General features: G+C 36.0%; 2 protein-coding genes and 1 non-coding gene across 3 annotated transcripts; all 3 read right to left on the bottom strand.

Moving 5' to 3' along the window:
• Positions 1–3066: 3066 nt before the first annotated feature.
• LOC120119516 lies at positions 3067–7443 on the bottom strand. Its single transcript, XM_039139334.1, has 10 exons — positions 7238–7443; positions 7001–7189; positions 5966–6145; positions 5300–5392; positions 4960–5142; positions 4778–4880; positions 4509–4694; positions 3902–4422; positions 3419–3813; positions 3067–3339 (listed from the first exon to the last, which is right to left on the bottom strand). Exons 1-10 carry the CDS (start codon positions 7331–7333, stop codon positions 3285–3287), a joined length of 2001 nt encoding a protein of 666 aa, XP_038995265.1. The 5' UTR covers positions 7334–7443; the 3' UTR covers positions 3067–3284.
• A 2953-nt stretch (positions 7444–10396) lies between these two features.
• On the bottom strand, positions 10397–12265 carry LOC120119517 (40S ribosomal protein S26-1-like). The gene is made up of 5 exons (XM_039139335.1): positions 12167–12265; positions 11968–12060; positions 11796–11880; positions 11569–11702; positions 10397–10601 (listed from the first exon to the last, which is right to left on the bottom strand). The coding sequence occupies exons 1-5, from the start codon at positions 12167–12169 to the stop codon at positions 10530–10532; spliced, it is 387 nt and encodes a 128-aa protein (XP_038995266.1). The 5' UTR covers positions 12170–12265; the 3' UTR covers positions 10397–10529.
• LOC120120159 lies at positions 10734–10834 on the bottom strand. Its single transcript, XR_005515879.1, has one exon. It is a non-coding gene; the product is annotated as a small nucleolar RNA snoR99 (small nucleolar RNA).
• Positions 12266–16662: the final 4397 nt, after the last annotated feature.

Below are 16662 nucleotides of genomic sequence, written 5' to 3'. Positions count from 1 at the left end.
CTGTATCCCAAGGCAAAGTCAGTTCCAGCTAAAAATTAAAGTCCTACTAACCACCTGAACATAGTGCAAATGCGGCATAAGATGAAGGTAAATTCCATTTGAAAAAGAATGACAACGCACACTTGATGGTGTCTTAAAGCAACATACAAAGAAGAGTGCAGTAGTGAATACTCGGCGTTGAGCGAAAATGTCTACTATGTTGCAACACTCAAAACACCGTAACAATCCGAACGAGCTTATCAAGCAAAATTCACTTCAATAATTGCATATATAGCGAAAGCAACTTCTTAAATATCAACTCTTATCAATTAAATACCTTTTCATCTAACAATTAAGGTTCACACAAAACCACATCCCCCATTTGATTAAGATTAAAATTGAAGCCAACTCAAAGCTCTAACTTAACTCAAAAGTTATGCAGAAGACAGGGAAAACAACAGTGTTACAAACAATTAGACATATCCAAACCTGAACATCCAAATCCAAACCCGACCCCGCATCCTTATTTCATAAAAGTCAACGACCCTAAACCCGGTCAATTAAACCTGAACCCGAATATGACCCGAAGTAACCAAAATTGACCAAAACCGAAATTTTCCAAAAAACTTACAAACCCAAACCGGAATGATCCAATCCAAAACCAATCTAACACACCCAATTGAGAGATGTATGATTCAACATGTACAATAATAATAAGAAAAAAACAATGAAATCAGAACTAGATCTGAGCAGCTCAAAACCCAGTTTTTAGTCTAGAAAAAACCATTATTATTTATAATAATTTCATAAAATAAGGTGAAACAGAAAAAACAGCTACTCCAATGACAAATCATGAAATAAAGTAAAAGTTGAACCAAAACTTGATTTTCTAACCCCGCACACAACAGAAAACAATTGAGCAAAGAAATAAACAACAGACTAAGAAGAATAGAGTAAATTCTATGTAAGTTAAGCGAAAAAGAGGAAGAAGGAGAGACCTTTAGTGGACTACAGAGGCAAACAACGCGGAGACGATAGCTTCTTCCTTAGAAGAGAAAAAGAGGGAATTTTTGAAGAGAAACGTGGCGTGTTTATGTACTAAAATGAAAATCTGCTTCGAATTTGTATTACGTGTCAGTTTTCTAATGGTTGGTGTAGGAAAAGTTAGAATTCTAAAATATGCGGCTGTTTGTTGCCCAAATAATTCATTTTCTTTTGAAAAACGTAGGTGCTTTAAAACTAGTTTGGAATTTTATTTATTTATTATAATGTGCGTAAAACACGTCATGAGATAATAATAAATTTTGTAAAATATAGTAAGCAATTAAAATTTATAAATATGATAAGTTATATGTAATTTTCTTTCAATTACGTATATTCTAACAAATAGTCTAAATCTTAAATTAATTTTTTAACATTTAAATTTTCAATTTTTTTACCCATAATATTTTCAGATTTTATCGGCATCTTCCGACGATATTGAATTAATATTTGATTTAAAAATGGGTTGGTGTTAAACTATTTAATTAGTCACCTAATTATTGATTTAGGTTCATTGTGAAAACTGAATTATTAGTTTTTTAAAATTATACTTAATGTTATGTTTTGATTATCCACCGTTAAAAGATAAATAGAAACACTAATGAGAAACGCTATTATAATTAATATAGTTTCTTACAAATTCTCATCCCTTATATAAAATTCTACGTACGTCTCTAAGTGCAAATGTGATACCGTAATTTTTAACAAAATTGAATCAAATCAAATATTTGCATATCGCATTGGGTTAAATTTATGTATAATTTTTAAAATTTACCTCAAATTAAACTTTTTTTAAATATATTAAAATTATCATATTATAGATTAAAAACTTTAATAGGAAAAAACCTCAAAAGTTGAGAATTAAAACGAATGCTAAAAAAACAATTAATCATACTGAATTAAATACGATGTTAATTTAAATAAAGTTTAAATGATTTGATAAGGATTTATGGATTAACGTGTGATCTTACTGTATAAAATTACAAGCCTTATTGAGTTGTATTTGACACTTGACAGAGACGTGAGTTTGGCCTTTGAACCGCGAGCCTCGTGCGAGCAATACAGGGACCAATTTAAGCAGTACAAAGACAACACCTCTCGAGTGTTGCGTGAAAATTTGGTCTTTGAATTGTGTGCCTTTGTCCTAGGAATTTAGGACCAATATATGCATGCTTTTTTTATATTCGTCTTAATATACATTTTCGATATATATAATATATAAAGCCACCTCAATAATCAAACGGATTATTATTCTCTTTATTGGTCTAAATTTGAGCTTTTTATTTGTCTAAATTCGAGTAGTAACGTCCATAGCATATGTAGAATATAATCGATTAAGAAAGATTAAGAATAGATACTACATTATAATCATACTATTTAAAAAATATCTCTTATTAACAAGATAAAACCCTCATACTTGATCCCTATCCGACTCTATATATCTAAAACCACACCCAACAAGTCTCGAAAAGCCTTATTTAGAACCACACTCCATCTCCAAATTCAATTTCAAGTTCAAACAACGATGGAAATAGCTTCTCTGTCACTCCAAAACACACCCTATCACCTTAACCACCAAACGGTTCCCAAAATGGAGCCAAATTAGCCATAACCATCACTTGAGGATAATACCATCATCATCACCATCCTATGGAGGTCTGAAAAGCCATGGGATGAGTGCAAATTTATCAGCGGTCAGATGTATGGCTATGGATTCACAGTGGTCAGATGAGATGAGACCAGAGGAGGAGGAAGAAGAGTGGATTAGAGTTGGGAGTTTGAGGGACAAGTGCAAAGAGAAGAAGGGAATGGTGGAAGTGATGGAGTGCTTGGAGAATGAAACTATCATGGGGGATGATCATGGGAGGGAGGCTGGTGATTATCATAGGAGAGCTCAACTATTTGATATGAGCTCCAGGGTTTTCCAGTCTCTCAAGTCTCATCAACAGCATTGATTTTGTTTTTCTCATGTAACGCTGGTGTTTCTTTAATTTTTCGTATTTAAAAATTCAGTGATAAACAATGTTATTCTCTGTAAAAAATCCATAAAGAAACAAAAGAGTTATTAACTGTTAGTGTTTGTTTAAAATCACCCTAAAAGCCTAATTTATGATGAACAAAGTCCATCATCTTTGGTTATGTCCCTCCAGATTACCGAAAAAAGGTAAGCAAAACTGTGTCTACAACTTTGCAATACCGCAGATGGAGGTACAAATCTCATAAGTCAATCGACCAGCAGTTGCAGTCTCCGATGAACGTTTTGTTCACATAGATAGTAAAGGAGGGAAGTCTTTATTGTCTTGCAGCTGGAAAGGTTCACTGCAGTATACCAGGTTAGCAGTTAGCAAAGGGCAAATGAAAATCAACGATTGCCTCGAATTTTCTACGACGTGTTTACCTTTTAAGCTCGCAAAGCTCCTTTTGCTCCTGCTTTTCGATCAAAGGCATGCATATCATGGGTTCTGTGTGAAGAGGTGGTGGTGAATGCATACCTGTTGAGGATGGACACTCGTAAACACCAAATTGAATGAGCAGTAAGCATTGAGAGCCATTCTCGGGCTCTGGACTCTTCAGTGCGGGCAGACTAGATTGACAGTTTTTCGTGTGCCTTTTGGTCGATGGAAGAAGAGGGAATTGTTCTGTTGAAAGATCAAGACCATGACAGTTTCCTTTTCCACAGTCATTTTCAACAGAGTCAGTTTCTTTCGGGGAGTTCTGCAACGAACCAGGAGCAGAAGACTCACAGTTCCGAGTGCTTATACATGCCTGCTTCTCTCTACGAGGCTGATGGGTCTGCAATAAATGTTCGGCCAATCTTAGTTTCAGTTAAGGCCATTAATTTAATAGTAAACAAGCAGAGCTGGTGTTGAAACTAGAGTACCACGTCGGGGATGTAAGTGCCGGTTCCTCTCGACTTTGTCATATTGTCCATACCATATGTAGCAGCTGGTAACCGAAGAGCAGTAGGATGAGAGAATGGTAGTTTCGGGATAAAAACATTCGACCCCTTACGATTAAAGTTGTTACGTTTGCACCTAACAAGCCGTCGCAGGGCATCCCATGCACTGTGCTTTTGTGTCTGAGAAGATGATGATGATGATGATACAGTGGTTGTTGGCTGCAGAGGAACATTCACTGCATAGTAATGATACCATTGACTATATAGTAGACCGTTACAGTAACCGTCATAGACAGCACTCAGATCAGAAACTTCGGATTTGCCGGTGCCAAAGGCATGCACCGGAATTTGTACATCCGGCCTCTGTCCTCTTCCATTCCGATCCAAAGTATTAACAAATAATTTTTCGAGTCCCATACCCATGTTTTCACCAGGTAGCATCAAGATTTCACCGAGTCTTTGTGCCCCATAGGTAAGTGCACATCGGATTCGGTGGAAATTACCTGCACGGGAGTACATATGTTTTCTTAATATTTTTTATTAAAAGATTGTCAAAATTCTGGTCGTTTTTTGAAACAAGGCATTATACCTTTGCTAACGCTTCGGCCTAGGTTGTTGTTTACTTTCAAAGGATCCACAATGTTCATATACTTGACAGGAAAAACATTGACCCCGATCTCAAGTGATTGCAGTGGCACGAAATACGTTTCTCTGCAATAACTCAAAACGTCCCGACTAAGCAGAAGTTCATCCGCATCGGTTTCAGGAGTCTCAGCTGCAAAATTATATCAATGTTAGATTGAAACTGAACTGATTACGTTTACACGAACCGAGAAGAATGCACAACTTAGTACGAACCGAAAACTGCTGGAAGAAAGGATATGTAAACTGGACCAGTTACAGTGATGCAGTAATTTGCCCAATCAAATGTGCTATAGTAGTCTAAAAACTTGCAAAGGACCTGTAAACAAAGCATAAAAGGTCTCGTTGTCCAAATTCCTGCAGATGATAAGGGAATATGCTAGACGGGAATAACTCACCGCGAGTGGACCGCATAATGACGAATGGAAGACATTAATGATATACAAGATCATTGTTTCTAATGCATATGTAGAAATCAAGCCATGGTGTGCACCGAGAGTTTGGCTCTCATAATAGCACCAGGACTTGATCAAGATGATACTGCGTTTGAAAAGATGATCTTTTCTGATAAGTTGGTCAACCTGAAAATGGAACAGTTAAAAAGAAGTCACATGTGAAATAAACTTGTCGCCCTCGACATTGCTACAGGATTTACTTGAGGCTGAAGAAAAGGAAGGCAAATTCAAGCAACAATGTGAGAAACAAGTAAAATAGAGGATTTTAGATGAAATATGATACCTTCTCAAGAAAGCATAGTGCGGATAGACCAGCCATTTGATTGAAAGAGATGTCCACAGGTATATCATTCACAGTACATTTTACTATCTTAACCTGCCACATAAAACTCCAACAAAAAATCAGAAAGCAACACCAGATGATTTCGGCTCTTTTTGCCAAAGCAAGTATCAATATTAATATGCTATAAACACCATATTACTATCTTAGTATGATAATTTTTCTATCGACATAGTAGCACCAAAAGTGTTCGGTGTCATGCATCCGCCAGAATCGAAGTTATGTAGTGTTATCCCATAAAAGTCCATACACATAAAAGGATATGAAGCTCCTACCTGTAAGTTCTACATACATAAAGTACAAAACACTAACTGAGTTTAGATGCATGGGTTGGTCTCTTGTTTAATTACCAATCTATGATGAACAATCCTACATATATCCGGGTTCATTTTCTCATGAAACCCGATCTGTTGAGTCTGGTAAGCAACGAAAATTGTGATGCTAACTTAACACCCAAAGGACAGCAATGAAAAGTGATAAGTTTCAAATTCGGGAAAAAAAACAGATTACCAAAGAGGAAGCAAACTAAATCTTCATTTGAACTATAAGATATCACCAAAAACTAAAAATAATAATAATGCAGATAGAACCAATAAGGAAGAACTAAACCTGAGCACGTATATATTGAACATCATGTACTACAAAATCAGAGTTATGCCGGTTATCTTGTAAGATACTACAGATATATGTTGCCAAATCTTCCTCCATATTTTGATGACTAAGAGCACTCAAATCAATATCTCCATCTGGAAGGAAGGTTTTCAAGGGAACTGAGCCAAATGAGAACACCTGAAAAGTGAGTGGGAAAGTAAAAGAACTGCACTAGAATGAAAAAAAATATAAATATATAACAAACTATTATTTGATATTCTCCGATAAGCATTATCCTTCGAATCTGTAAAAACTTGTGATAAATTAAGTATAGTCAAAAACAAAGCTCAATCTATCGAAAGGGCGACTTATCGTTCTTTCTGTCATATCTTTAGTGCGACTTATATACCATTGATAAGGTTGTAAACAAAAACTTATACATCTTTTTTTATTTCTTTACTGCAAGTTTACTTCCCTAAAAGCAAGAGATATTAAAAGGACAGCCTACAGATTCAAAAACCGATGCTAAATGCATTAAAACTTAAGGACGTGATTAGATATATGACTAGATCAAATCGGACACACCCGCACTCTTTGGAGCCAAGCACTTGAATCAGAAGCTATGCAAGCTACCTTTCTCTCAAAAAGGAATCAATCACCAAGCTATGCCTGACCATCACTAGTAGACCATAAAAATACATGCTAAAGTGCATTCAGAAGCTACTCAAAAAGACTTGAAACAAAATCAATATTATTTCATCACACTTCTAAGTAATCACTGAGATTTGGGGTTTCAGTTTTAGTCTAGAACAGTACCAAACAAGGGATATTAGTCAGATACAAAGCAAAATTTACACATAAAATGGTTTCAAAGCCAAAGATAACTCCATTCCTGCTAAACTTTAAAAGGGATACACATAAAATCCGTCAAGTGATCTATAAATTAGAAATTTTTCTCAAGAATTCAAACAGGCACTTGGAAAACAAGAACCAACAATTGCTAGAACTTGTCCAATTTTACTAAGGTTCAAAATCTGGGGAAATTGAGTTTACCTCACAGCCATAGTAGCCTTTGATTAGCCTCTGAAAGTAAGCAATGATACTATTTCGATTTTCCTCAGAAACCAAGGCAGGTTGAATGATACAAAGAATCTCCTGGGTTCTTTCCTCAGCCAAAAGCCAGAGTTCATCATCAATTGACAATGGATGAGGGTTGTTTGACGAAGAAGAGGAAGAAGAAGACAAAGATAGAGAAGAGGAAGAAGAAGACAAAGATAGAGAAGAAGAAGAAGAAGGTGATGATGGATGAGGAATAGGGGATGAAGATGAAGTAGATGACAGAGACAAAGAAGAAGACGGTGACAAACACTCTTGAAAACAATCCATTCTCAAAATAAAGAAATCAACTTTCTCTCAAAACAACATGAAAACATCCACCATTGGAACCAACATCTGCAAATCCTTGCAATTAGAGAGAAGAATAAAAAATGGGTATTAAGAAAGACATGTTCTTTCCGTTTAAATGAACAAAAAGGGGCATTAAGAAGTGTTGACAAAGCAGAGCAGCACCATGTGCAAAGATGAAAAAGGAAGAGAGAAAAAAAACAGCATCAGTTGTGTTTGAAACATATGTTGCAAAGCGGTTTTGACATCTAGTGTGACCACACCCTGAAAACCGCTTTTGTCCACTTCATAAAGCACTCTGGTAAGCACAAAAGGGGTTATATAAAAAAATCAAAACGTCTGGTGTAACTGCAATTTCATGCATAATGTTGAGACCAGTTTGGCAATATGAAAATATTCTACCTTTTGCGTAAAATAAGACATATGAGAAAAATAAGGAAATTTATCCACTACACAATCAAAGTTTTTCAAATTTCAAATTGAAATTGGTAAATTGACAATTACACATATATAAAACACTATAATGAAAGTATTCTCGGCCTTTGTTTGGAGTTTTAGTCCTATCTCAAAGTGATCCTATGGGAAGTTTCTCTTTTTTCGATCCTAGCATGGATATAAAGATCAGATCTTTTCAATACATTCTATAAAAACTTTAGAAAGAAACATATCTTTATCTAACACTCGAATTTAAGTCAGGGTAATAAAGAAAATTTGTTACAATATTTTCATCAAAGCTAGTGAATTGATGCATGACCTCATTAGGGATGTGCTTAGACAAATTAACAAAATCAAATTATTACATGGACATATGACAAATTCAAAAATTAAATAATTGGAAAGTCAACAAAACTAGGTTCTTACTTCTTTCACAAAAGAGAAAGTTTGGTCAAGACTCTTCAAATATGGAAATAAATAGCAAAAAAGTCTCACCATTAAAGGAATCTCCAAAAAAGGGATTAGTAGTAAAGAAAAAACTAGGGGGTAGAACAAATGGTAAATACAGCTAGCTGTTTATGGCACACTTAGTGTTCAATGGAAAGGGTCAAAAACCATATGAATTTGTTCCAAATTGCAGAGTTTATCTAGGCAAAATTTTATTTTTCTTCATTAAACAGGTAGAAAGGTCATAATAGTGACATATAGGGATCAAAGTAATAGCCAGTATTAATTACAAAATTAAATTCTCGACTATTCTTCAGTTTAGCCCCTAGTTATATAATTAAGTCAAACACAATGGTTATCTATAAGGGTGGTATACCCTCTTTTTATCACCAAAGACCATCATGGACTGCATTGATTTCCATGGGATTCCGTGTTTTATTATCCTGCCTAGTAATCACGTTATTGGTCTTATTTGTGCAAACTTAAGGAAAATAGATTCCCAAATCTCAAAAATATATTATTGAATTCGAAACTTCCAAAAAAAAACTTATTATGTCTAGTAAGACTATTCAAAGAAAAAAAGAATTGGACCTACAAGATATGTGTACGTTGTCGATAATATGTCATATAGACTATGCCTAAACACACATGTCGAGTGCAAGTATTTGATATCCCTTTATACTGCGCCATTCGCATAAATATGATACAATCCTGATTTCAAATCTATTAAATGTCGCCTCTTAAACGTAACGTTAAGAATCGATTAATCTAAGTTCCGGGACCGAAAATACATGCCAATTCCTTATTCGGTCTCTTACGTTTCCACATCCCTACTCACATACTATATGTACTAAATCTAGCCTAATACCAATTCCATTAGCCAAACGTGGAATCATTCATCATACACCACAAGCAATCAAAACAATGGTGAAACTGCAAATGACACAAAATCAAAGACAAGGGGACATCTTTTTGTTTGAGCTGAAGGGTATGTAAATGTGAAACCAGAGTGCATCTTCAACCTAACTAATACTTTGAAGACAAAACATCAAGTTCCAGTTTTGAGAGCAATCTAAAAAGACAAGTCTCAAAGGAGATAATCATTACCTCAAGAAAGTTACCAAATTGGTTCTTGCTTTCCTTCTTCTGGTTTGTTTCATGGGGCACTGTTTGAACACTGTTTCTCCGTTTACTGCACTGGACCCAGGCAAGAAGAAGAACAACAACAACAACAAAAGAATCATCTTTGATTCTTTGTCTCAAGCTAAAGACAAAAACACAGATGATGCTACAATCAATCAATCTATCTATCAAAAAACAGAAAACCCTAACCCTTTCCAAAAACAGAAATGGAAATGAACAAACACCTAACATTCCCCCCTATATTGGGACGGTGATGACATGGCATTCTCCCATTGGAACGAATGAAAGAAACTTACACGTGTTTTCCACATGTAAGTAAACAGTAGACTGTAGAACCCAGGTAAGAATCATTGAAGCCCAACATTTGTTTCCCTGCACCAACGACCTTTTGTCTAAAGGGTAAAAACTTTTTTAAGTGAAGTTTCGAATTATAATCTTGTAAATGTAGAAACCACTAGAAAGAAGAGATTTCTTTTTATTCGAGTTTGATTTGATTTAGCCGCAAATTAATTTGATCTTAATGTAATTATCAGATATCAAAAATCTACCATAGTCCATCCTTCGAAGTAATTCCGGCTTAACATAGCTACCGGAAACCGATAGTCTTAAAAGAAAAGAAAATACACTTGGTACTAAAGTTAGTCTAAGGCCTAGTGCTTAGACAAGCAAGAGCATTATTAAGCAGGATGATGATCTGTTAAATTGGTTCACTGAAAATTTTCTATAACGATTGTAGGAAATGAGATGTTTTTTTGGCTTAAAACCAGCAGTCGGGTTATGCTGCAACAGACTGTCTCCAATGCAATCAAGACAGACTTCCATGGGAGTAGGATTCATCAGATTTCCAAAACAAACATTTAACTGTACTCAAGGCAACAATCAAATTTGAGATGAACCGTATATTGTTTGTAGCATTCTGTTTATTATATTCTTAATTGGTAAGTGATGTTTTAAGAACAAGTGAGAAGCAAGTTTGGAGAAACAGAAACAACTGAATAAAAATTACCAGACTCAAACTAGTTTTCTCAACAATTTATAGCTTAACAAGTTTTTAACCAATCAAAACCTCCCTACACAACTGCAAGTCTACAAGCTCAAGTACACATTTTAAAGCAAAACACAGAATGGAAATCCATCCGAAACTTGAAGAGCCTTAAGCACGAGGAGGAACCGCAACACCCGGACGTGAGGCCTGACCAGGCTGCCCAGGCTTTGGCATATCATCCTGGTAAAATAAAGATCATATATGATTAATGAAGCTATTGAATGGAAAGGAAGTATTTGAGAAACAATAAACACAAACAGAAGCAAGCCTCCAAGAAACCCAAATTCAAAGGAATCACAACATCCAAGTAAGCCATTTTCCATCTTATAATGATCAGCAAACCACACAAAAAGGCAACTGACAAAGTGAGAGATGGATATTAAATATAAGGAACCGGTTCATCCCTAAAGCGCTTAAAATATCAGCTGCAGGGACATTATATGTGGTCCCTAGAAAAAGGACTCTAGGTTTCAGGTGAATTCTACGCTCTGGATAACCTCCACATCACTTACAAATTCTAAGGCATATTCCATCCATAATGATCAATAAGCCACCAAAAAATGCAACTAATAGTTTGATACAGTTGTTCGACATGTGGGACTTGTTCATCCTTCAAGCACTAGAAAATAAACTGGAGAATTGGCAAGCATAAGTTCCTAATGAATTGTTCAAATGATGGTGCCATAGAGCACAAGAAGCAAAATGTTCCCAGTACTACCGTGCCTATGGACTCCCATTAATCAGTTTTATTAGATTCAAGGCATTTTCATTCTCATAATGATCAAAACAAGCCATCAAAACAGGGCAACTAACAATGTGATTCGGATAGCTATTAGGAACTAGTTCATTGACATAACAGAAAACTTCTACCTACGGAGCAAACATGAAGAATTGCCAAAGTACCCTTCTATCATTCTATACAACATAGGTCAATAAATCTACAAAGGATTTCAATAATTCAAATTCCATCTACAGCCCCACACTACATGATAACAAAAGCATATCTTTAAATGAGACATTTTCAAAGCTTTTATCGTCCGATACAAGGAAACGATAAACAATCAAAGCAAGCTAGAGTAACTATTATTCACAACAAAAAGATCCCTGACGGTGACGAGCATCAAACCATATGTTATAAAGGTCATACCCTGCGTCTGATGAAGCGTTGGGGTGGATCACGGTTCCTCCTGTCGGTGCGGGATCGGACCCTAACAACATGAGAGTGAATGGCACACGAAACACAGTATTGCATCTTCACATACAGCTTCGGCAGGGTGTAGGCTACATAAAAACAACCAATCAATCATCAAACAGTAAATCCAAGCATATGCAATAGTATTAGAAACTAAATTAAGCATATAATTGAGAAATTACAGTCATATACGCAGGCTTCCTGGACATCTCTGACAGCAGCTTGCTCCACAATGTTCCTCACGAGAAACCTCTTGATTGACTTATCCTATTACATTCCCCAAAAAAATCAATAGAAACAAAAATGTAGAAAAAAAAGCCCAGAGACCCAGATGCGAAATTAGGTGTTAATTACCTTGGGACAGCATTTTCCACAGTTAGAGCAGCGGATGAACTTGACATGGCCACGGCCGTGCTTGTTGCGACCACCATTCCTACGCTTGAAAGTCTAAAAACAAAAAGAAACGCAATTAGAGAGATCAATTTTTTTGAAAAAGGATAAAATATTGACGAAGATACAAATGCAGAAAAATACAGATGAAACGAAATCTAACCATGGTTTGAGATTTAAGTGAAGGCTCTCTGCTTCTACCGGCTGCCGAAAGTTAGGTTTTTTTTTTGACGAAAATGATGTCTTTATACTTTATAGGCGAGTATAGTGATGAAGCTTGAAACCCTAAATTTTTTCCTTAGACCTTTGTACTTTTTTATTTTCAAATGTGCCCCCAAAAGTTTGAATGAATTTCATTGTAAACAATTCGAGCTTATTTTAAATGGATGCAAGTACAACTATAATATACATACATGAGAATTGTAAGTACAAAGATAATCTAAATCAACATAATGAGGCATAGTTAGGGCTGAGCAACGAAACCGAGAAAATCGAAAAACCGACACGAACCGAGTAAAACGGTTCGGTTCGGTTCGGTTTGGCTTTAAACGGTTCGATTTTCGGTTCGGTTTAAAGGCTTTATTTTTTTGATTCGGTTCAGTTCGGGTTTTCCATATGGAACCCATTTATTCCATATTGAACCGAATAGGCAATTTTTGTAAAAAAAATTATAGTTTCAAGTGATTTTTTATTGAAAAATCGATAAACCGAACCGAACCGAACCGAAAAACCCGAATCGTTAAAAAAACCGAATCGAACCAAAAAAACCGGTTTCGGTTTTTTCGATTTTTTAACTATTCGGTTTCGGTTTTGGTTTAAATATTGAAAACCCGTTTATTTCGGTTCGGTTCAATTTTTGGTAAAAAACTGAACCGAACCAAACCGAATACACCCCTAGGCATAGTATGTAAATTGAAGCTATACATAACCTGTATACTTGAGAAATGGTGTGATAAATTTTCATTTTTTCAATAATAAAATGACATTATCGAATGCGGTACTTTTACATTGAAAAATCACGTTGAAAAGTTGTTTGGAGAAGTATTTCCAAACTAAAACCTCATTTTAGAATCAAAGAGAAAAAACCTAGATAGGAGGAGAAAACCCTAAAAGGCTAGCAAAAGTCACAACCATAAAAAAAACAAAAATCAAAAGAAGAAAATGGAAAAGGGAAGAGAGTTGACTTTACGTTCCGGTTAAGGCTGATTCCAACTATTATGATGACCACTACGAATATCAATGGTGAGGAAAATTGGAAGGATGAAGAGAAAAATATATTTTAAACTTGCTCTGATTAAACAAGGAATAAGCAAGATCGACGGGATAAAAGTCGAAATTCATTACATTAGATCTATGTCATTTTAGATGTTTCGAGCGAAATCAACATCATATTCATATTTGAGTTTGAAGTAAGAAAAAATTCAAGAATAAGATTTTGGTGATTTTGGGTCACTATCAATAGTGATTGACTGGCGACAACAAATGAAAAAGATTGTTTGTTGCGGAAGACTGCTATCGGATAGAGCAAAAATGCAACTGATAATTTGAGAAAATAAATATTGAAGATAAAAGAGACAAAAATTTACGTGAAAACCCCCTAAATAATATAGGGTAAAAACCACGGGCAACGGTAGAAGAATTTCACTATGAGAAAAATAGGAATTACAACCTCTCTCGATCTACCAAGGAGAAAACAATGATAATTCTCTCTTGATAAAAAGGAGAAAACAACTCTCAAGAAACTCTCTAAATTCTCTATAGTATTGGAAGAAAGCTAGAATGCTTTGGGATGGTTTTGAAGCTAAATGAGCTAAGGTATTTATAGTTGAAACTTAAGGACTAATCTTGTAAATACCCTAAAAGTTTAGTGACTAAAGTTTGTAATTTGCCCATTTAGTTTTCAACCATTGTTGCACCTAATTTTGACATTTTATATTTGGTGCCTACCATTGTTGAAAATTTCATTTTTTTTAAACCTTGCTAAATGCACTTTCGGTGCATGCTTTCAACAATCTCTCACTTGAAGATTTGATTGGCACAATCATATCTTCACACCATTCTTTCTACCTTGTACCATCATGTTGCTTACGTCTCTGACAGGCCACAGGAGGATCGACACCAGGTAAATTTATCAGCATTGATTGCCTTCGTCATGAAATCTGCTATGTTGTCTTTGGTATGGATCTTCTGTATATCTATTGTTCCTTCTTCCATTTTTTCACGAATGAAATGGTACTGAACTCGTATGTGCTTTGTCCTTGAATGAAATGTTGGATTCCTTGCTAGATGCAAGGCGCTTTGACTATCACAAAACAGAGAGACATACTCTTGATTGTGCTCAAGCTCCTCCAATAACATCTTCAACCATATTGCTTCTTTACTGGCTTATGTAGCTTCTACATATTCTGCTTCTGTTGTGGATGTAGCCATAACTGACTACAATTTTGAAACCCAGCTTACAGCTCCACCAGCAACTTTAAACACATATCCTGTAGTAGATTTGCTTTTATCCAAATCGCCTGCATAGTCAGAATATACATACCCATTGATTAGTAAGTTTGATCCTCCGTAACATAATGCAACATTTGAGGTCCCTTTGATGTATCTCAGGATCCTCTTTACTGTATTCCAATGCTCTTTGCCTGGATTCACCATGTACCGACTAACCACTCCCACTACTTGTGCAATGTCTGGTCTTGTGCATATCATAGCGAACATCAAATTTCCCACTGCTGATGCATACGGTACTCGAGACATCTCCATCCTCTCTTCTTCACTGCTAGGACTCATACTGGAGGATAATTTGAAGTTAATAGGAAGAGGGGTAGAAATTGGCTTACAATCTTGCATGTTGAATCGTGACAAGATTTTCTTCAAGTAATTCTTTTGTGAAAGCCAAATCTTCCTATTACTTCTGTCTCGGTGAATTTGCATCCCTGGAATCTTAATTATTGATCCCAAGTCCTTCATTTCAAATTCCCTAGCCAGTTGTGCCTTCAATTCTTCAATATGATCTTTGTTGGGTCCTGCAACCAACATGTCATCTACATACAACAGCAATATAACAAAATCGTTATCACCAGACCTCTTGAAATAAGCACAAGGGTCTGCATTAAGTCTGTTGTATCCAAGGCATATAATGAAGGAATCAAATCTCTTATACCAACACCTCGGCGCCTGTTTTAGACTGTACAGAGATTTGTTCAACCTGCAAACCAAGTTCTTCTTTTCTTCTTCTTCAAAACCTTCAGGCTGGAGCATATAAATCTCTTCTTCAAGATTTCCATGAAGAAAAGCTGTTTTAACATCTAGCTGCTTTAGATGTAAGTTCAATGTAGCACACATTGCCAAAACTACACGAACTGTTGTTAGTCGAACCACAGGAGAAAATATTTCATTGAAATCAATACCTTCTTTTTGAGCATATCCTTTGACCACCAGTCTTGCACGATACATCTCAACTTGATCGTCATCATCCACAGTGAAGCATCTGAGCTGTTTATGAAGGGCTTCGATTCGCTTGATTTTGAAGACCAATTTGTTACCAATTGGCTTCCTTCCTTGTGGTAGTGACACAAGGTCCCATGTATTATTTTTATGAAGGGCTTCGATTTCTTCTTGCATCGCCATCATCCACAGTGAAGCATCTGAGCTGTTTATTGCCTCCTGGTATGTTGATGGCTCATCGTCCTCTGTTAAAAGACAGTATGCAATATTACCTTCTATAACATAATCTGAGTGCCAATTGGGACGTCTTCTCACACGATCTGATTGACGACTTGTTGAAGCTTCAGAATTCTCTGGTTCTTGTTCATCTTGTGATGGTTCTGCTTCAGAAGAATCTCCTTGTTCAACCTCATTTTCCACATGTATCTGTGTAGTCTCTGACTTTTCAGCGCTATCATCATCTTCTTTTCTTTGTAGCTTATCTTCTACAAAGATAACATCCCTGCTGATGATCACTTTGCGGGCAGTGGGATCCCACAAGCGATACCCCTTTACTCCATCAGCATACCCCAAGAATTTGCATTTCCTGGATTTTGGATCCAGCTTTGAAATTTCTTGGGAGTTGTACATCACGTACACTATACTTCCAAATACATGGAGGTTTGAATAATCAGCTGGTTTTCCAGTCCACATCTCCATTGGTATCTTCAGCTCTATTACAGTTGATGGAGCTCGATTCACCAAATAACAGGCGGTATTGACTGCTTCTACCCAGAATGATTTTTCTAGGCCTGCATCCCTCAACATTGCTCTTGTTCTTTCTAACAAGGTTCTATTCATCCGCTCTGCCACTCCATTTTGTTGAGGAGTGTTCGCCACTGTGAATTGTCTTTTGATGCCTTCTTTCCTGCAAAAGTCATCAAATTCTTCGCTTGTGTATTCTCCTCCATTATCTGTTCTAAAACACTTGATCTTATTTCCAGAATCAAGTTCCACCCGCGCCTTGAAGTTTTTGAAAGTTGAAAACACGTCTGACTTCTTCTTGATAGGGTACACCCAACATCTCCTAGAGTAGTCATCAATAAATGAGACAAAGTATTTTGCTCCACCTAGGGATGTAACTGGTGCTTGCCATACGTCAGAGTGAACCAATTCTAGAACATTTTTGCCTCTAGAATTTGATTTGTTGAATTTCAACCGGTGTTGCTTACT

This window comes from Hibiscus syriacus, unplaced genomic scaffold (genome assembly GCF_006381635.1).
Source record: "Hibiscus syriacus cultivar Baekdansim isolate YM2019G1 unplaced genomic scaffold, ASM638163v2 tig00110332_pilon, whole genome shotgun sequence".
Taxonomy (NCBI): Eukaryota; Viridiplantae; Streptophyta; class Magnoliopsida; order Malvales; family Malvaceae; genus Hibiscus; species Hibiscus syriacus.
This window is presented reverse-complemented; position numbering and strand designations above follow the sequence as displayed.